A 21612-nucleotide genomic window follows, 5' to 3' on the forward strand; every position below is an offset into this window, starting at 1 on the left:
CTCCATGGGTGCCATGGATGATTCCAATCCTTTTCTCATACAACCCAGTGATAATCCTGGATTGAGTCCTATGACTCATCCTCTATCTAGCAAGAATTATAATTCTTGGAAGAAAGCCATCAAGATGGCATTTCTTGGCAAGAATAAGTTTGGTTTTATGGATGGTTCCATTCTCGAACCTCCATTGGAGCACTCCAGTCATGCTTTATGGTAGTGAAATGATAGCATCGTTGCATCTTGGCTTCTCAATTCTCTTACAAAAGAGATACAGATAAGCATTCTTCATTGTTCCACTGCTCAAGCCATTTGGAATGATCTTAAAGAAAGATTTGAATAGAGAAATGGTTCCTTGATTTTCTAGTTGAAACATGAACTAGCAACCTTGCAACAAGGTTCTATGTCCGTCTCATCCTATTATTCCATGTTGCGATCAATTTGGGAATCGATTTCTGAATTAAAGCCTAGACATTCATGGACCTGCAACGGCATCTGTCATTGGCACGACTATGTGCAGATGGAGTATGCCATGCATTTCTTGATGGGCCTCAATGAATCCTATGGTTCAATTCGAGGTCAGATTCTTTCTATAGACCCTTTCCCCTCTATTACTCTCATTTTTTCTCTAGTGGTTCAAGAAGAAAAACAGAGAGAAATTGGTGCTTCTGTTTCTACTTTCAACTCCACAAATGATGCTTCACAGTCTCATGCCTTTGCTGCCAAGGACTCCAAATATCAATCTGATCACAAGTTTAATGCTAATTCCAAGAATCAACCCCTCTATGCACATTGTGGTCGACTTCGCCATACTCAAGATAAGTGCTTCAAGTTACATGGTTTTCCCCCAAATTACAAGAAGAATAAGCCTTCTTCTTCTAATACTGAAAGCAAAACAGTGAATCAAGTCTCAACACCCATTTATGTTCCTGATTTTCATCTCACAGCCCAACAATATGGCCAACTCATGAGTTTGCTTCAAGCACAAACTTCAAATGTTGTTATTCCCAATATTGAGTCTTCTAACACTTGTATGGTCTTGTCTGCTCCTTTAACTAAGTTTCCTCAAAAATTTTGGATTGTTGATTCAAGTGCGAGCACTCACATTGTTTGTTCCATTGATCTCTTTGATTCCTATTAATATGTGTCAAATCATATAGCTAAATTGCCTAATAATGCAACAGTTTCAGCCATTGCAGTTGGTACTGTGCATTTATCTCCTTCTTTAACTTTGCATAATGTCCATGTCTTTTATTCCCAATTTTTCCTTCAATCTCCTTTTAGTCAGTGCACCCCTTACCAATTCAGCTTACTTTGTTTGTTTCTCTTCAAATCAATTTATCATACAGGAAATGCCTCATTGCTAGAAGATTGGTAGAGGGGATCTCCTTCAAGGACTTTATGTTTTGAACCTCAAGGATCTCATTCCACTTGCAATGTTTTTGTTTCTAATTCCTGTATAAATGTTGTTTCCAATACTTGTACTCAAGCTATTAATTGGCATAATCGCTTTGGCCATTATCAGACAGTGTTTTGAAAGTTCTGAGTAATGAAATTCCTTTTTCCATTCCTAATGAGTTTTCCACAAAGAGTTGTTATGTGTGTCCTATTGCTAAGTTTCATAGATTATCTTTTCCTTCTGTTAATAATGTTTCTGATAAGCCATTTGATTTGATTCATTGTGATATTTGGGGACCTTATAAGCATTCAACTTATGATAATAATTGTTACTTCCTAACAATTGTGGATGATTGTTCACGATTTACATGAATTTTTTTGCTCAAAAATAAATCTGAAGCACCAACCGTGATCATGCGATTTTTTGCAATGGTAAAGACTCAATTTGCAGCTTCAATCAAATGTCTAAGATCAGATCATGCCAAGGAGTTAGCTCTTACAGACTTCCTAGCATCTCAAGGGACCTTAAATCAATTCTCATGTGTTAAAAGACCTCAACAAAATTTTGTCATTTAGAGGAAACATCAATATTTACTTAATGTTGCTAGAGTATTATTTTTTCAGTCCAAGGTGCCTATTACTTTTTGGGGAGAGTGTGTTGTTACTGCTGCTTTCCTTATCAACAGATTGCCTTCACCATTGCTGAAACAAAATACTCCATATCAAGTTCTTCATGGTTTTGCACCTGATTATTCCATTTTGAGATCTTTTGGTTGCCTTGCCTTTGGAGCTACTTTAGCTTTTGAGAGGAACAAATTCTCTCCAAGAGCAGTTCCCTTTGTGTTTGTTGGTTATCCACAAGGAGTCAAGGGGTACAGGTTGTATAACTCGCATACTAGGAAGTTTTATGTTTCAAGGGATTTAGTCTTTCATGAAAGCATTTTCCCTTTTCAAACTTTACCCAACTCATCTTAAGAACCTGATTTCCTTAGTGAATTAGCTATTTCCTTACCCATTCCTGAACCTATAACCTCAAACATTCAACCTAGAGCCATTGAACCCAATACTTCTGAAACTGATCACCCTATTCCCCCTAACACAAGTGATCTGCCTATTCAGTTATCTGATTCTACAGTTGATACTACCATTGGTGCATCATCTACATTGTCTTCTCCTCCCTTAAGAAGATCATTTAGAACATCAAACCATCCACCTTATCTTTCTGACTATATTAGACCGCAACCTAGACAAAGATCTCATCCTATCCAGGACCATTGCTCTCTAGTCCATCTCAACCCTGTTTATAAGGACTTCATTGCTCAAGTTTCCACTACTTATGAGCCACAATTTTATCATCAAGCTGTCCTTTTTCCAGAATGGCACCAAGCCATAACAACCGAGATCAAAGCTTTAGAATCTGATAACACATGGACCTTGGTTCCCTTTCCAGCTGGAAAACAATGCATTGGCTGCAGATGGGTGTATAAGGTGAAATTCAAACCTGATGGCACTATGGATCACCACAAAGCCAGATTGGTAGCTAAAGGCTACACATAGCAGGCTGGCATCGACTTTTCTGATACTTTCTCCCCAATTGCTAAACTTACATCAGTTAGAGTTCTTTTGGATGTTGCAGTTGTTAAAAATTGGTCCATCTTACAACTTGATGTGGATAATGTTTTCCTTAATGGCGATCTATTTGAGGAAGTATATATGGAACTTCCAAAAGGGTACAATTCAATTGATAAAACTCTTGTTTGCATACTCAACAAATCCCTTTATGGCCTTAGACAAGCTTCTAGATAATGGTTTTGTAAATTCTCAACAACATTAATTGCTAATGGTTTCTCTCAGTCAAAGAATGACTATTCTCTCTTTACCATTGGCAAAGGTGCTTCCTTGGTTATCTTGTTAGTATATGTAGACGATATTCTACTTGTTGGCCCAAGTGTTGCATGTGTTCATTCTGTTCAGGCCAAACTTCAAGCTCTGTTCAAACTAAGGATCCTTGGTCCCTTAAAGTACTTTCTGGGACTAGAAACACTACTACAAAAAGCAGTTTTAACATCGGCTTATTAACATCGGTTTTGGACAAAATCGATGTTAAGTTAAATGCGGTGGCATATTTGTAAATAAAGTATCCTTCTTAACATCGATTTTCCAAAAAAACCGATGTTAACTAATGATGTTAACATCGGTTTTACAAACAACCGATGTTAATGCATACACGTTAACATCGATTTTTCCAAAACCGATGTTAACAACTTTAGTTAACATCGGTTTTGGAAAAACCGATGTTAACGTATGATATGTTAACATCGGTTTTCCAAAAAACCGATGTTAATGCATACACGTTAACATCGGTTTTGAAAAAACAGATGTTAACGTATGATATGTTAACATCGGTTTTCCAAAAAACCGATGTTAATGCATACACGTTAACATCGGTTTTTCAAAAACCGATGTTAACTAATGATGTTAACATCGGTTTTGAAAAAACAGATGTTAACGTATGATATGTTAACATCGGTTTTCCAAAAAACTGATGTTAATGCATACACGTTAACATCGGGTTTTCAAAAATTGATGTTAGCTAATGTTGTTAACATCGGTTTTCTGGAAAAACCGATGTTAATATAAACTTTTTTTTAATTATTTATATATTTTAAAAAAACCATATATTGCGTTATTAATTATATTTTAATTAAAAAAATATAATAATTAATAAACAATTATAAATTCAAAAGGTAAGCATTTAAAAATTAATCTAAATTTTTAAAATTAATTTCATAATTTTAATTTTATTATTTCATGATTATCATTTAAATATAACACACATTTATATAAATTATTTGATATTAGTTATTTTGAAAAAAAAATTGTTTTTAATAATAAAGTTTAACTTTTATAGAATTTTTATAGAATTTTGGTAAAAATAGTTATATTGTAAAAAAATTAAAATTTATTATTAATATATTTTTATTTAATTATTATAAAAATAAAAAATTATAATAATTAAATAAGCAACATCTCTCACTCCCAAATTAAAAAATTGCCGATTACCAAACATGCCATCTCTCAAAAAGTACAAAGTGTTACTATTATTTCTATTTAATTAGTATAGTAGTACAATACTATTTCTAATAAATTTAATATTAAAATCACATAATTGTACGTACTACGTAGTAATTGAGATTCTTCAAATAAAGAGAGTAACTCTCGGGTAATTTAGTGAATTCTGAAAGACAATAAATTATGTTTTTGACAAGTGTTTATACAACAATTTTATACAGTAGTAATATTTTTTATATCAACAAAAACTAAATATAATTTCATCTGAATAATCTATTTTATTTTTTAATGTAAATATTTATCACTTAGATTATCAAGATTACGATTTTTAAAGAAAAGATTAACAAGATTACGAATTGGGTTAAAGCCAATTTGTATAAGAAAATTGGATATCATAAGTATAATTGAATATGAGTGGTATTTATTTTTCAATCTTTGACAGCATACGAGAATAGTTCCCGAATTATAGTCTTATTTTTCTCGGAATTTGCACACTCTGTGCCATTTGATCAGTTCGTTGCAATGCCTTGATGCTGCTAGATATTAGTATTGCATACTACGTTTGAAGTTAAAGGTATATATAGATATAAACAGAGTGATGAATAACTCTACTATTTGGAGGGGATAGAATTTTGTTACAGTAAATTCAACTTTACGTTTTGGAGAGGTTAGAAAATTCAACTCTAGTTTTTGGAGGGGTTTGAATTTGGTTCAGTTTTAGTTTATTCGACGTCAATCAATAATTAAGTTTTCTAGTGCTATTGTTTTTGTCACTGTCATGAACAATTCGATTGCTCTAAATTTAAAAATATTTCAAAAAAAAAGTAGTAATTTTTAATTATTAATGAAAAAATAGCTATAAATATTATATAATTTGCCCTTTTTCAGTTTAGAGGAATCCGGTGCCTCAAAAAAATTCATAATTAAAGTGAAAGTCGTGTTTAATAAAATCTTAAAATCAATAATAAAAATTTTCAAATTTTATTTTATTCTTTGAAATCTCAGACATGAATCAAAAGTGTACGTTTAAATTGAGACTTGTGGAAAGAAAAAAAAAACATCCATTCCTTCTATCAATCGCTTCTTACAGTACAAAACCCCAAGTTTTTAGCTACCCAAATTTATAGTAGTATTTGTGAACTGTGACGCCGAGTTAGTTAGTTAAGATCACTTTATTTTTATATATAGGAACAGATCTGCACTCATTAGAGCATTTTTAATCAATAAATTAAGCTACCAAAGTTTCTCGTGTAATTTTTTCATAATATTTCACACTTATTTTTCTTTGACTTGTGGCTTCTTATAATTGAGAAAGTTGGAAAAGGTTCCGAGAAAGAAAAAGGGGTTTCGTACATCTTCAAAAGATCTGAGAAAAAGGGATACTCTCTCTTTGACTTGTGTGAGAAAAAGGGGTACTCTCTCAAACGCAATATTGCAGAGAAAGAAAAAGGACCCAAACGCAAGCTCCAATAGCAGAGAAGAAAAGACAGCTTCACAAATTTCCGGAAAACGCAAACGTAAGCTCTTCAAAAAATGGCGCCGGGTACTCTCTCTCTTTCTCTTTCCTTGTTTTCTCTTCAAATCTTGACTCACCCTAACCCTAACCCTAACCCTTTGCGTTTTCACTTTTCAGGACCAAACGGACGCCTTACAGAATGGTTTGGTAATCATGGAAGATGTTCAAATGGCAGTTGCTGATTATTTCATTAGTGACTTTGTTTGAAGGAATTTTAAGGTATTAAATATTTTATTACTTTTAATTTAATTCCTTAACTAGGCGATGAAGAAATCCAATATTAGCAAATCCCTTTGTTCAAAATGTCCAGTAGTTGACTGTGCTTGGATTTTTTTTTCTTTCTCTTTTTTCAAATTAGAAGAATGCATGATGCAGGCAAAACACAATAATAAACCACACCATCAATACGATATTAACGATATCCTCTTTAACTGAAACTTAAATATATTCAAATCCTCATCTACTTTAACATTCATTTACTCTTTACCAGCACTTAATTGACTTTCTTGATTACGCTAAGAATATTAAAACGTAATTAAACATGTTTTTAAATATACTAAAAATTAATATATTTAATTATCATATTCCTAAGAATGTAATATTATTTCGTGAAAAAACGTTTCCTCAATATTTGTTCGTTTATTTGTATGCGGTGATTTGAACTAAACTACTAGTACCATTTTTTTTATAAGCAAAGTGTATATATTTATTTGAACCAACTCAAAGCACAAGTTGTGCCTTGAGCCAACATGAGCATATTACACAAGAGGTACTGATACCAATTAAGTTATCTATAAAACTAATTAGTAAAAATAACTAATATGCTTAAAAAATTGCTATTTGTCTACTGTGATTTTTATATATGTTTTAAAAATTGCTTTTTATTGGGTTGTGATTTTTATGCTAATGTAGTAAAAATAACCTCAGATTAAGAATATGTTTTAAAAGAATTCATTTTAATAATTAATTTATAAATTTGCACCAATACTCGGATTCTAATTTGTTCACATCCAATTTTTGTCATTTTTTCTGCATATGGTTGTCTCAATTTTTGGTGTTCTGCTTGTAATATGAAGAAGAACCAGATTTTTTAACATTTTGGTTATCCTTTTTCGGGAATAAGTTTCAATTCTAAGGTCTCTTTTTGAAAGCTATCTTAACTAAGGTTCTACTCGGTGTATATAGAGAACCAATTACTTACTAATTCATAAGAGCAACAAACACACTCTTTACCACTAGAGCTGGCAATTAGCAAAATTCACTTGGAATATGGATATTTCTAAGACGGTGAAGAATATTTTATATTGAATTTTCATTTTTTTGGTACATGGAAATGAGAATATTTATTTTAATTTTTTGTCTTGTATACAAGGACTTGGTTGGCCTTTGATCGTGGCTCACGATTGCTATGTAACAATTTTTTATTTTATTTTTTATAGTTATTCCAACGAACAAAAATTGATTAATTAATTAATTAATTAATCATACTTGGTTAAACAGGCTATCTGTTGAGAAGCTAGCTTCCACTGTGCTTTGGAAACTCTCCACTCCATGCAGCTATACTGAAACGGAATCCTGGTATTCCTTCTAATTCACACCAAAGTCACCACTTTGTCTTGTTACCAATGAATATTTTTATTACGTGTTCACTGCCATTAATGACAATTGATATATGCTATACAAATTGTGTTCATGATGAGTGAACCTTAGATTCCCGTTTGAGATTGGATGCAATGATTCTTGCGGACAGTTTGCATTAATCATTGTATTCAATCTTGAATTGTCCGTTTGGACAGTTTGGGGAGACTGATATTTTTATAGTAGATTCATGTGTTAAGGTTAAAATTATTTTGTTTAATTTGATGAAATTTCGGTAATGCATTTCTAGTTGTTCTCTGAGTGCATACTTGATTATCGGGAAGTTAATTTCACTGATTTCATGTCGTGTACTTGGAGACCAATGCGAAATGCTGCCAAAATTTTGTCAAATTTAACAAAATAGAATTAACCCTGATGTATGAAGCTACCATAAAAGACGGTCTTCCTGAATGGGATAGGGTCACACCTTTAATAAAAAAGTGAGATTTTCATGCATCGAATAACTATGAGAGTATGACCGAGTTATTACTTAGATGGATCGAAGTTGGATGAATGAAAGTCGCATCAGCCCAGAATATGAGGAAGGCGTCGAGCAATTCTTACAATTTGCTTCACAAAGAGGTCAACCGGATGAAGATGGAAAATATTATTGTCCTTGCATCAATTGTTTGAACGAAAGACGACAAATACTGGATGACATACGAGAGCATCTGTTGTGTGATGGAATTAAGAGAAATTATACAACGTGGATATGGCATGGTGAAATGACAGACATGCAGAGTGGGCAACAATCCGAACCGTTTGATGTAGAAATGGGAGATCGCTTGGAGGATATGATTCGTGACCTTGGACAAGAGTCTTTCCAGCAAGCACATGCCCCTGTGTATGAAAGATTGCAGGGTGACTCAAAGAAGCCTTTGTATCCGGGGTGCAACAATTCCTTGACGCTATTGTTGGCGGTGTTAAGTCTGGTTAATGTCAAGGCCAGATATGGATGGAGTGACAAAAGCTTTACTTCATTGCTTCAAATAGTGCACGATCTGCTTCCACAGGATAACACATTGCCTAAAAGCTACTATCAGGCAAAGAAGATATTGTGTCTGATGGGTATGGAGTATCAGAAGATTCATGCTTGCCCTAATGATTGCATACTGTACAGACATGAATTTGAAGAAATGTCAAAATGCCCTAGGTGTGGGGCGTCACGGTACAAGGTGAAGGATGATGAGGATTGCAGTTCTGATGAAAACTCAAAGAAGGGCCCTCCAGCGAAGGTGTTGTGGTATCTTTCCATCATTCCAAGGTTTAAGCGTTTATTTGCTAATGAGGACGACGCAAAAGATCTTACCTGGCATGCAAATGGGAGAAAATCTGATGGAATGATCCGTCATCCAGCTGATTGCTCCCAATGGAGGAAGATTGATAGTTTGTATCCCAATGGATTGTAAGTCATTTTTAATTAATAATTGTAATTATCTTTGTGTATTTTGTGAATTCCTTGGACAAATATGTGTTCGGTACAGGATTCTTTGGACGAGCAGGCGTCACAGGGATCGTTTGTCCCCCATGGACGTCAGGATATCCTGACTGCTGCCATTGGGCGACCAGAGCACCCTGGCCGTGTTCGTGCTGTTGGAGTCGGTGTCACCATAAAGCAATACTTTGGATCAGCTTCACGAACATCCCGCAGTTCTTCCTCCATGCCTCTTGAAGACCTAGAACAGCTGACCCAACAAATCAGAGACCAACTGGAGGAGTCAATCACAGAAAAAGTGACTCGAAAGATGATGGAATCCTTCAGCCAGATGCAGTCGCAGTTTCAGTCTCAGATGCAATCACAGGGAATTGCACTACCTCCAGAGCCAGAGGTTGGTCCCTCAGGTCCTCGTGTCAGTACAAAGGAGAGTTGTGTTGCTCCCTCAGGGAACAATCCAGGGATGGGTGACTCAGACAAGTGCGGCCTATATATTGAAGAAAATCCTTCCCGCTTGGTTGCCCTAGGAAGACTTTACGAGGGATCCACAACAGTTCACAACATCCCGTTGTTGCATGGCCAAGTCAAGGTTGGTGTTGAGGAGGTTAAAGATACAGAGGCAATGTCTCAGAATAAAGCACAGCCATATTCGGGGTGTTTAATCAAAACTTCCCGTTGTATATAAAGCACGAAGATCTCTCTGAAATTGCACATGGTGGTCAATGTCTCAGCATATCAGTTATACAGTTGTGGATTCTGTAAGTCATTTTAGATTACTATTAATTACCAAAGTAATTGTTTTAAATTCATACATAATTAACTTTGACTTAACAACACAGCCATCTGACTGAGACAAGTGTGCGAGCGGGGAATTCTGATGTGTATGGATTCCTCGAGCCACAGTCCATTCAGAGATCTGGACAATCACAATTTGAATCCGAAAGTTACATCAAGAGTTGGATACAGAGTTCAAAACGAGATGTTTACCTTGGAGCCTATCTGAATAGGTAAGTCAAACACAATAATTGAATTTAAATAATCTATACTACTACAATAAACTATATTCGTCTCTACTGCAGTGGACACTGGCAAATGGTCGTCATTCTACCTAAGGAAAACCTAGTTGTCTGGTTTTGTTCTTTGCATAACAGGCCAGACAACTACCTTAAGGGAATAATTAACAGGTCAGTATTGTTTTCAATACATTTTCATTGGCATAACTCAACAACATCAATATTTTAATGTTCCTTATATTCAACACTAGTGCTTTGAAAGGACTTGATGATACTCCACAACCGAAATCCAAGGCTGCTGCTAGGTGGATTGTTGTTAAGGTACGTGATTTAAATAAAAGTTCTACTTATATATATTTTATGTGTGTGTACACTAATTGTAGTTAACGTTTAATTAATATCCAAATTTCATTATGTATTTAGTGTAATAGACAAAAAGGAATCACTGAATGTGGCTACTACGTGATGCACTGGATGTCCACGATAATCTTAGGATCTTTCAGGAATAATTGGGAGACGGTAATTGTTTATTACAAACAAATTTGGTTTTTTTATAATTGTTATTACATTATTAATTTATTTTTTTATTTCATCATGCAGTATTTTAATGAAGTTAGACCATTGGAAGCAGAGAGATTTAAGGCACTTCGCATACAGTGGGCACAATATTATCTAAAAGTTAGAAATCAAACATAGGATGTTAGGCAACTATGTAACTTTAGGTTAATAAATTAGTTTACGTACTTTGCATTATATTTTTTACAATTGTTGTTTCATCTTAACATTGAACAACCTTTGTTGATAGCTAGTTTTTTGCTAAAATCTATTTGAAAACTGAATACAAATGATATATGTTGTGTGCTGTGTGGTCTGATTTTAAATTTACAGGTTAAATTTTGGTTTTTTGTAAAAACAAAGACATTATATAAAAAAAATTCCTGAAAACAACATCGGTTTTTTATAAAAACCGATGTTAACGTGGGTTAACATCGGGTTTTTTATAAAAACCGATGTTAACTGTCAATAGCAACACATTCGTTAACATCGGTTTTTTAAAAAAACCGATGTTAACTGTCAACAATAACACATTCGTTAACATCGGTTTTCTGTAAAAAACCGATGTTAAAATTCAATAATAACACATTCGTTAACATCGGTTTTTTATAAAAACCGATGTTAACGTGGGTTAACATCGGTTTTTTGAAAAAACCGATGTTAACCCACGTTAACATCGGTTTTCATAAAAACCGATGTTAACTGTGAATAGTAACACATTCGTTAACATCGGTTTTTTATAAAAACCGATGTTAACTGTCAACAGTAACACATTCGTTAACATCGGTTTTTTATAAAAACCGATGTTAACGAACGTTAACATCGGTTTTCTGTAAAAAACCGATGTTAACTGTCAACAGTAACACATTCGTTAACATCGGTTTTTTGTAAAAACCGATGTTAACATTCAATATTAATATACATTTTCTGGGTGTAATTCATATTAGCAACATCGGTTATTTATATAACCGATGTTGGTAATTTTACTTTAACATCGGTTTTTGAAAAACCGATGTTAACGATAATATTATCAACGTCGGTACTTTCAACATCGGTTGAAAAACCGATGTTGAAAGTCATAAATAACCGATGTAGAAAGCATATTTTCTAATAGTGAAATTGCAAAGTCCAGCAAGGGCATTGTACTGACTCAACGAAAATATGCTCTTTCCTTATTAGAAGATACTGGCTTCCTTGGCTGCAAACCATCTTCTCTTCCAATGTATCCAAATTTAAAGCTCAGCATGCTTAATGGTGAGTTACTGACTGATCCCTCAATGTATAGGCGTTTACTTGGTCATCTAATGTATCTAACTATTTCAAGGCCAGATATTACATTTGTTGTTAACAAACTGAGTCAGTACATGCAGAATCCAAGAACACCTCATCTAGATGTTGTGCATCATCTCCTCCAATACATCAAAGGTACTCCAGGTCAGGGTCTTCATTTTCCAACAAGCAATTCCTTCAACTTGTCTGCCTATGCAGATGCTGATTGGGGAAGTGCTTGGACACACGCAGATCAACATCTGGTTCTTGTGTGTTTTTAGGAGATACCCTAATATCATGGAAATAAAAAAAACAACCCATTCTGTCTAAGTCTTCTGTTGAGGCAGAATATCGGGCACTCTCCTCAATATCTAGTGAAGTGATTTGGCTAAGAAGACTTTTACTGCACTTTGAGATTACTATTCCTTCTATCATGTTTTTCTGTGATAGCAAATCTGTCATAGATCTAGCATCCAATCCAGCTCACCATGAACGACCAAAATACATTGATATTGATTATCACTTCATTCGTGAGTTAGTGCAATCCAACATCCTCAAGCTTGTTCATGTGAAATCTCATTAACATTTACTCTCCAACTTAAGGGGGGTATTCTAGTTGTACAAAGGGATGGAAGTTAGTTAGAATAGCTGGCATAGGAAGTTAGTTATTACGGTTGTATAAAGGGATGGAAGTTAGTTAGAATAGCTGGTAATTAGTTAGAATAACTGGCATAGGAAGTTAGTTACTATTATCAGTTAAGCTGATTAAAACACCTTATATATAACATTGTATCTCCTCATTATCCATTAATAAGAATTTGAGAATTCACCTATTACTCATATCTCTTTGTTACTAGTGCATGAGCCCCAAAGTGGTATTCTCACACAAAAATAGTGCTTGTGTAGTGTGTGTAGGTAGAGAGAAATTGTGCCATGGTGTGGGGTGACTCATATCAAATGTACACAACTGCTATATTAAAAATTGATAGATACCCCCACCGGTCACCACCACACACAACCCTAGCAAAATTATTTCATTAGACACACAGTAAATAATTACACTTGTCACATTAGTACATTAGTACAAATTAATTAAAAGGTTCATAATTCAAAATGTCATGAAGTGAATTACATCTTATTGTTGGTGTTAACTTTTGATTTATCGTATTCTTGTAAGAAATTGACACTAGGACCATGCGTGAGTGTGGTCACGAGTACTTATTAACACTACTACTGTGCTTCCTACCAAAAGAACGTACCCTCCTCAACCATAATAATTTTCGGGTAATTGGTAGTTAGTGGCATGGTTTGATATCTCTCAATTAAGAAGACTTTTGAAGGGTGTGCATTTATGGCTGAAATGGAAGTGATACTAATAAAGCAAGTCAAATATCAGGGTCAGGGTGTGGGTGCGTCCTCGTTTCAACGGCAAGAGTATTGGCGTAGTACCAAAGGACACTGTCGTGTATAAAAAAGTTGGCAATTAATGGCATTTTTAGGTCTAACTGACTCTATTCTACTACACTTCTCTTTCATGAGGGTCAATTACTCGGAATAGTGCACGCGAAATTCAAACAAACAGGTTTCTCAATGCATCATGGTAATGGGCCACACACCCCCAAGTCTTATTAATAATATAGCATGGCAATAAAGATTGAAATCTGCCCCCATGTTTCATTGGATGTCATTTTGTGCTCTTTCTTTTCTTCCTTTTTATATGGTTTGCTTTCATGAGGGAATTCAATAACAAAACTCATTAATTGCAAAACTTGGAATACGCGACTTCAGAACCCCAACGGAGAAGAAACTACAAAGGGGCCGTTGTCCGTTGATGATGACACATGAAAATGAATTAATCGAGTCATATATTATGTTCCATATAATATGTCCACTTAATTAAATTCAATAATATGTATTCAAATAAGAAAGTAACAACACCTTTTAATGTAAGAAAAAATTGTTAGGAAAATTGTTCACACGTTGAGATCCCAAAAACTCTAAAGTTCCCAGCAAAACCTTAGAGTGTGTGTGAATCTTGGGTTGACAAAAGAGGAAACACTTTTATCTTTATCTATATATAGAATGTGACTCATCAAAGGTTTGAGACCTAATATTAAAGGTTCAATTATCTCATTATGATAGGTTCATTATTCTCGGTCAACCTACATGATCAAATAATTCACAATCCCTCAAACGTTGAACATGAAAGGTGTTGAACCAAGCCAACCGGTCCAAAACTGATTTTAGAAGTAGCGATATGGTTGATAATATGAAACTAATTAACTAACTAAAACAGGAGTTATGTATAGGAAGCTGTATAGTACAGTTTTGTTTTTGTCGTGGGTGCTACTGGGTAGCTAGCTAGCTGTATAACAATATGATTTTGCATTAATTGGTTTGTTCTTTAATTAGCATTTGGCATTTGGGAAGTGCCAACGAATTGGTAAAGACGTGGATATTTGATGGGGTGGTGGATCGGTTACAGCAGTGAGCCAGTGATCAAAGGCATACACCCACTACAGAAAAGGAAAGCTCGAATATAGGCATCCTAGATAAAGATAACACACGCTCCTTGCTCCTAATTATTTGACATGTTTTCAGATCCCATCTATTATTAGCGTTCTCATGTTTCTATTGTAGTATTACTTTCTAGTGTCCCAGAATTCAGAAACGATGCTCATAATATGATTAAATAATGTAATGTGCAAGTATAAATATAAATATTTCTAAATGTTCAAATTTATTAAAAAAACATAAGTATAATTAATTATTTGAACCTGTAGTTCCATAACCTAAAAGAGTAGAAATTAAGAATGATCTATTACTTTTTTTTATTAGGTAAATACTTATTTTTATGTTTGAACTTGTTAAGCGTTGACAGTTACATTCCTAAAAGTTGAAAAATAAAAATTTTATTTTCAAATTTGTAAAAAATGCAACAATTTAGTCTTACTGTTAGTTTTTTCTATTACCTCAAATAATTGTGTATACATAGCACTTTCGGTAAAGACGTGGCAGTTAATGATTGTCACATGTCATTTACGTGGATGCCACATGTCAAAAATTAACTTTTTAATTTGATCTATGAACCTAGTAACTTGTTATCATTTTAATCCCTGAACTTAATCACTTACTGATATTTTGGTCCCTCAGCTTAAAGCATTTTGTCATTTTGGTCCTTTATAAGCTAGTAACATGTTTTGAATGTTAGAGTATATAATATATACTTCTATAAAATTGAGCATAAAATATAATTCACTCATTATACTCTAAACGAAGAAGGTAGTATTAATTTGTCATGTTGGAGTATATAATATATATGACATACAAAACTAAATATAAAATATAGTTCATCTCTTATCATAGTCAGATAGGAGTATACAAAATAAAAAAATACAATAAAAGGTGGAAAAAAATAAAAATATCTAATTTTGTCTTAAATTTTGGTCTAATAAAATGATCAATTTTGTATTTCTTGACTTTTTAATTTCCTCCTTAATTAAATAAATATATTAACTTTTAAAAATAAATTATTTATGGGTATCTATATATTTACATAATACACATTTTTAATTTGATTCATATGAAAAGCTAATTTAATTTTCATATCTTTATTTATTTTCAATTCAAGTTATATTGTTGTTTGTCACTTTTATAATGTTATTTGTTAGAATTTTAACTTAATAAAATATAATAAATAAATTAATAATGACTTCAAATATAAAATATAATATTTCTGATAATTATTTTTCACTCAATTTTCATCACCATAAATATTTGTTATCACTATAAACAAATGTCATTTATCATCATCATGCTAACAATTTATATGTTGTGTGATACTTAATTAAAAATTCAAAAGTGCTCTCATAGACCAAAAATGATACTACTTAGTTAGATTCAAGGACCAAACTAACAATAAGTGATTAAGTTCATGGTCTAAAAGAACAACGAGTTATTAAGTCCAAGGATCAAATTCAAAACTAATTTTTTGACACATGACAATCATATAACATGTGACAACCGTCCATCACGTTATTACTAAAAGTACCATGTAAGCATATCCGTTTGAGTTAACGAAAAAATTAATGATATGATTTTATAGCACTTTTTGCATATTTGGAAACAAAATTTTTATTTTCTCCCTTTCAGTAGCGTCTGATAAGTTCAAGAACAAAAATAAATATTTACTTTTTCTTATAAAAAAATGTTAATTTATAGTATACTATTTTAAAATTAGTTTAATAAGAAAAGGAAAAAGTAATAATGCCCCCCATGGAAGTTTTCGGCCGAGAATTTTAACATAAAAGACATTATTTCGGTAAACAAACATATAAAGAGATTAACTCAATGTTAAAAGTAACTCTAATTTATATTTTTATATATGTCAATGTGTATCGATCATTAAGTAAATAGAGCAAGTAGAGTCTTCTTCCGCTCTCTTTTTTTTATTTGTTCATCAACATTTCACTTTCTCTCTGGCTCTCCGGCTCTATTTTTGGCGGGATCCAATCAAAATAGACTTCTTTGTCACACAATGGCTCAAAACAAATACTCTTAGCCCAATTATTTTATCGTGGAACTCTCATACTTTCCTTTTAACAATCGTTAAGGGCCCATGTCATTCTTACCTCCCTTAAGTTCACACCCCAAATATGTTGTTTTCATAAATAAATAAAAACTCCTCCTTTCCCTCACTTCCTCCCCCTCCCACTCACTTTCTCTTTCTCTTTCTACTTGTGACTCTCCTTCCATTGCATGCTCTCTCGCACACTAATTGTGGTAAAGCAGACCAACTCGCACCACCCAATTGGGTCTAGGCAGGTTGACCCGCATAGAAAAAGTGATGGAAACTTTCATCATGTTCCTTTTATGCTCGAGTTGGCAGGATGGTTCACTAAAAACCATAAAAAATGAAAATGAGTTGTAGGTTGGTAGGTCAAACCACTAATTTAAAAAAAAAAATTGATTTATATATTTAGTAAAGTACTAATAAAAAAACTATTGAAAAATTAAATGTTTTACCTTAGAATTTGAATAATAATTTATTTAGATAAAAATTTATTAATAATATAGGGTCGGATAGGGCAAGTCTAAAGCTGGTTGAATTGGTGGGTGGAAAACTTCAACCTCTCCCACAAAAAAAATAATAAAGGCAAAATGGGTTGTTTGAACGGGTCCAATCCATTCTGTCACCCTTTTTCGTACACACCCAATCCTATTTTCTTCTTCACCCCATACTCATTATTCTAGCCCTCGTTCTCATTCTAGTGTTCATTTTCGCCTCAAATTGCACTCATCTATGTCTCTCATTTTGTTCTTCACCTCTCTTACATGCTTTTGCTTATCGCTGATTTGACGGAAACTTATCCTTGTTCTATATCTATACGCAATAAAAATATGTTTTCGTTTTGTATTTAAAAAAAAAATACAACTAGAATATATTTTTGTTGCATTAATTTTTATACAAAATTTCTTGGGCTGCAGTAAGTAGATCGAGAGGTCGTTCCACCCGTTGTCCCCAAATATGGGTATTATGTTCTAAAAAGGCGAGCAAACATGGACGCTACAGAGAACAAGATAGAAAGCAAGTGTGCACCTTTGTTTGCTTCTTCTCCACCAAAACGGAACATGTTTTTGTTGTGTTAAATTTTTCAAAAAAGAGAGTAACGCAATAGAAACTTGTTTTCATCAAAGATAAACTGTAACTTGTCTTCTATAAAAAATAAAAAGTGCAAGAATAACAAAAAGAGTGTGAAAAAAACATGGACCTCGTTAAAGGGGTATCTTTACAAATTAACTGTAACTTGTGGGCTTTGACGTAATACAGGCCCTTCGTTTTTGTGCTAAATACGACGAAAACAAACAGAAACTAGTAGAATTTTATAGTCAAAAGTATACAAGCACTTTAAAAAATAAATTATACTTCTAATAATTAATTTTAATTATGATTATGGTAAAAAAAATTAACGATTATGATTTCAGAGAAATTTAAATAGAAATATAATAAATTTTATAATTAATTATATAATCTTAATCATTAGTTTTGAATTAATAATAATTATTAGTATTTTATATTCTCTAAAATACATTCCTTTTACTTTAAAATGAACCAAATTCACACAATACATCAATTGAAAGACTATATGGTGTGATATACGGTAATGTAAAAATATTTAAAATATGTATGTTCTTATCTCAATCTCAAGCTTAGTCTTCTTTGTGTAACATCCTTCTTTAGATTCTTCCTTGTATTTGATCTCACGATCTATCAGAGTGTGAAATACATGCAAAAGATATTTTGCTGCCCAAGTAAAGTTTCAGCTCAAAGCAACAAATATCAATAATAAAATGAGAATGAATAGGATCACTTTACCTCGAGAATTTTACTTTTGTTTATACAAATCTTATTGGACTTTGAGCCTATGGGCTTTTAGGATAGTTACAATCTCAAGTAATTTGATCTAAAGGTGATTAGGAAACTTAATCCACCATACTCTATTAAGTGTGTCTTACTAGGACTTAGATACATGTATGTATGTTGGCCAAATACATATTTGGGTATAACCATCAAGTATTTAGAGACCTAGGTATTTTGACCAAGTACCTGTCCAATATAATATATAATAACAAAAAAATTATAGTTATGAAAGTCTAGATTTTTTATGACAAATTTTTTTGACACCCGATGCCCTTTGTTAACAATACAATCATTATCAGTAGTACAACACAATGGTAGTAAAAGTAATGTTAAATAGTGAAGAGATATAAGATAGTTCACATGAAACATAAAAGTGCATGTGTAATTTATTCTTAAAAAAGAATAGAAGGGACAATTTAGTAATAAAAATTATTGTATCAACTGCATATAAAAAATGATGAGGGGTTAAATAAAAAAAAATGTGATATTTTGTGGATGAAAATTTAATCGACTATAAATTTTTAATCTAATAAAATAATTAGTTATTGCTTGAGCTTTTAATTCAATGATCAAGGGGAAATAGATTTTAAAACTTCAACGTAATCACGCTTGTAATGACATATATTTAGAAAGACATGAACGCAGAATATGTCTAAGGCATGTCTTAGCATAGATATATGAGATTAGGCAGGTTCATTGAACCTTCAATTAATTCATTTTTTGTCTCTACTTTTCTTTTTGAATCCCGGGTTTTCTTCTCAATCCAGGGAAATCCGAAATTGACTAGTTGTGGCTTAAATGCTTTTGAAGATTCGTAGTTGTGTTTGGAATAGATTTGGGAATCAAACTATGTCTATATAATAGTAGAAACTCAAGTTGAGATTTGATATTTATCAGGATGTAGTTAGCCATGTGTCTTGAGATCAATGTGTTTAAGCCTTTAAGGCTGTCTTATTCCGTATGTCATTGTTGTCCCATAAATTAATACTACAAAGTCTACATGAACAGAAAAAAGCCAGACAAAAATATATTGATTAAGCATTGTGCTTTATTACCTTTATTAACTGAGTATCACATATATATAACCTAAGATATGAACTCATCAAATAATTAATAACAAAATCTTGTAATGTGTACGGTTGTCGCCGTGGATTTGCAATCAGCTTTCATGCTGGTCACTTGTTTGATACACGTATATATCCAAGTATATATAATGATTTTTCGTATCTTTATAATGATTCCTCAATTTATATCGGATTTTTTTCTCTCTTTTTTTTTGGTCATGTTTAGATCGGTGATGCAATCACTTTCTGTTTAAGAAGAAGAGAGAGAGGAAGAGGCTATTCTCTAGAACGAAACTCTATGTGAGGAGGACCAACGACTTATGCAGAAGTGGATGAAGCTAGCAAGTACAATCAAATTAATAATCAATGGAGGCAAAAGTTACTGTAAAATATGTTTAGATAGTTTAACTAGTTACAAGAAAAGAAATCATAGATCAATTTAAAATACTTCAACAAATAGTTACAATAAAAGAAAAGCAATAAAAAAGATGAAATGAAAATTAAAAATAAATCAAAAATTTAAAATTAATTTATGTACCTAAATTTGTAAAATTAAATAGAAGAAACTTTTTAGTTAGAATGCATAGATCAATTTTAAGTTATAAAAAATTTTCTATTTTATATTCTTCTTTTATAAGGGGAAAGAAGATAGCTAGGAGGGGTGATTATACGGATTCGTTCAGTCAAGGTTTAGTTCACCAAGTTCATGATCAAACAAATTTGGTTCATAAAATAAATGGTAGTTTTTCTAAAGTTTGTATTTTGGTCCGTAAAAGTCCACAGATAAATGGATCAAATCGAAAACTCAAATAATAATTTTAAAAAAAAATATATGATAGATTTTTTTATAAAAAAGGTTAAAATGTATAAAATTAAAAGAAAAAAATTAATTTTACTTTTAAATTAAAATCTATCACACTAAAATACGTCAATATTTTAAATATATCAAATTAACAATAACAACTTAAAATAAAAATAAAAATTATAACATAACAAATTAATAATATTTATGCGAGAAGTCCACCAGTTTATTGATAAAAGTTATTAGATACACAAAAATTCAATATAATTATACAGATTAAAAAAAAAACACATTATTCGTCAGATTCACGGATGTAAGTCGATAAACCCAGCGCTAGGATAGAGGTATGAGTGGTGAGAACACACATAGAATAAGAAGAACTAAGGTCCTAGAAAACAAATACTTCTACACGTTTAGCGAGAGCCATAAGGTATGTATCTTAACACAACCTTAATATGATTAATAATTTATCTTATACACCTCACATGTCATCTAAAACGTGTACTGCTTTTCTTCACACGGACCACACGTGTCTCTATGATGCTGCGTGGAATCTTCTTCCACTGTTTTAAAATTGAGGATATGATGAACTCAACAGAATCTTCATTTAACTTAAAGGCCAAAATTGCATCATTAGTCACTGACTTAGTAATTAATTTCCGAGAATAAACAAACCTTAGATGCTACCTAGCTAATCCTAGAGCTGCAAGCCTCGAAGAAACGCAAGGAATTTTTTTTGTGTGTGATATTTTATTTCATAGTACTGGGAAGAAGGAAATGCAAGGTTAAAAATATATTTGGAACAAAGAACAGGTGGCGAAGAAAGAAAGAAAAAAAAAAAGAATGGGACCCTAAGCAAGAACCACCACGTTGTGAGCCCATGAGTGGTTTCATGTTGCGTGACATGCTGGTGAGAAGGAAGCATATATAACTAATTAAAAAGTATAATTGTACATTTTTTTTATATAGAAAAAAGAGAAGATAGCAAGAGGACAAAACTAACAATGCGATAAATAAATGGTCCAATGGAGAAAAATAAAGAAGAAAAAAATAGTATTATAGAAAGGGTGATATAAGAATGTCATATGAATAACATAATTTTTATTAATTGATGTTTTTATCTTTTTTTATTTATTTGTAATAGTGTCATAGGTTATTCGTATTATTGTAAATTTATAATATTAAACATAATTAATCTACCCCTAAGTGTATGTTGTTTCATTAAAGAAGAAAAGTAAAAGTAGTAAGTCACCCAAAACTTTTTATGCTCGAAATTTGAAATTTCAAGAATTAGAATAATGTGTTCTCCGTTAAATTAGAAGTTTGGGGGGGAATCCGGGGGCGCATTATGGAGTCGTGTTGAAGTTGAACCAGTCAAATTATATTTGTCAAAAGTAAATAATGTTTGGTCACTAATTTCTCATGGATCATAAGA

At 32.4% G+C, this 21612-nt stretch overlaps 1 protein-coding gene and 2 long non-coding RNA genes across 3 annotated transcripts; all 3 read left to right on the forward strand.

The window, feature by feature from the left end:
- Positions 1–5710: 5710 nt before the first annotated feature.
- LOC114411459 lies at positions 5711–8278 on the forward strand. The gene is made up of 4 exons (XR_003666449.1): positions 5711–6007; positions 6098–6199; positions 7481–7558; positions 8113–8278. It is a non-coding gene; the product is annotated as an uncharacterized LOC114411459 (long non-coding RNA).
- A 599-nt stretch (positions 8279–8877) lies between these two features.
- Positions 8878–10192, forward strand: LOC114411460. Its single transcript, XM_028375134.1, has 3 exons — positions 8878–9811; positions 9893–10060; positions 10133–10192. The coding sequence occupies exon 1, from the start codon at positions 9088–9090 to the stop codon at positions 9736–9738; it is 651 nt and encodes a 216-aa protein (XP_028230935.1). The 5' UTR covers positions 8878–9087; the 3' UTR covers positions 9739–9811; positions 9893–10060; positions 10133–10192.
- Positions 10193–10524: 332 nt separating this feature from the next.
- LOC114411461 lies at positions 10525–10906 on the forward strand. The gene is made up of 2 exons (XR_003666450.1): positions 10525–10585; positions 10667–10906. It is a non-coding gene; the product is annotated as an uncharacterized LOC114411461 (long non-coding RNA).
- Positions 10907–21612: the final 10706 nt, after the last annotated feature.

The sequence above is a fragment of the Glycine soja genome, chromosome 5, assembly GCF_004193775.1.
Source record: "Glycine soja cultivar W05 chromosome 5, ASM419377v2, whole genome shotgun sequence".
Classification (NCBI taxonomy): Eukaryota; Viridiplantae; Streptophyta; class Magnoliopsida; order Fabales; family Fabaceae; genus Glycine; species Glycine soja.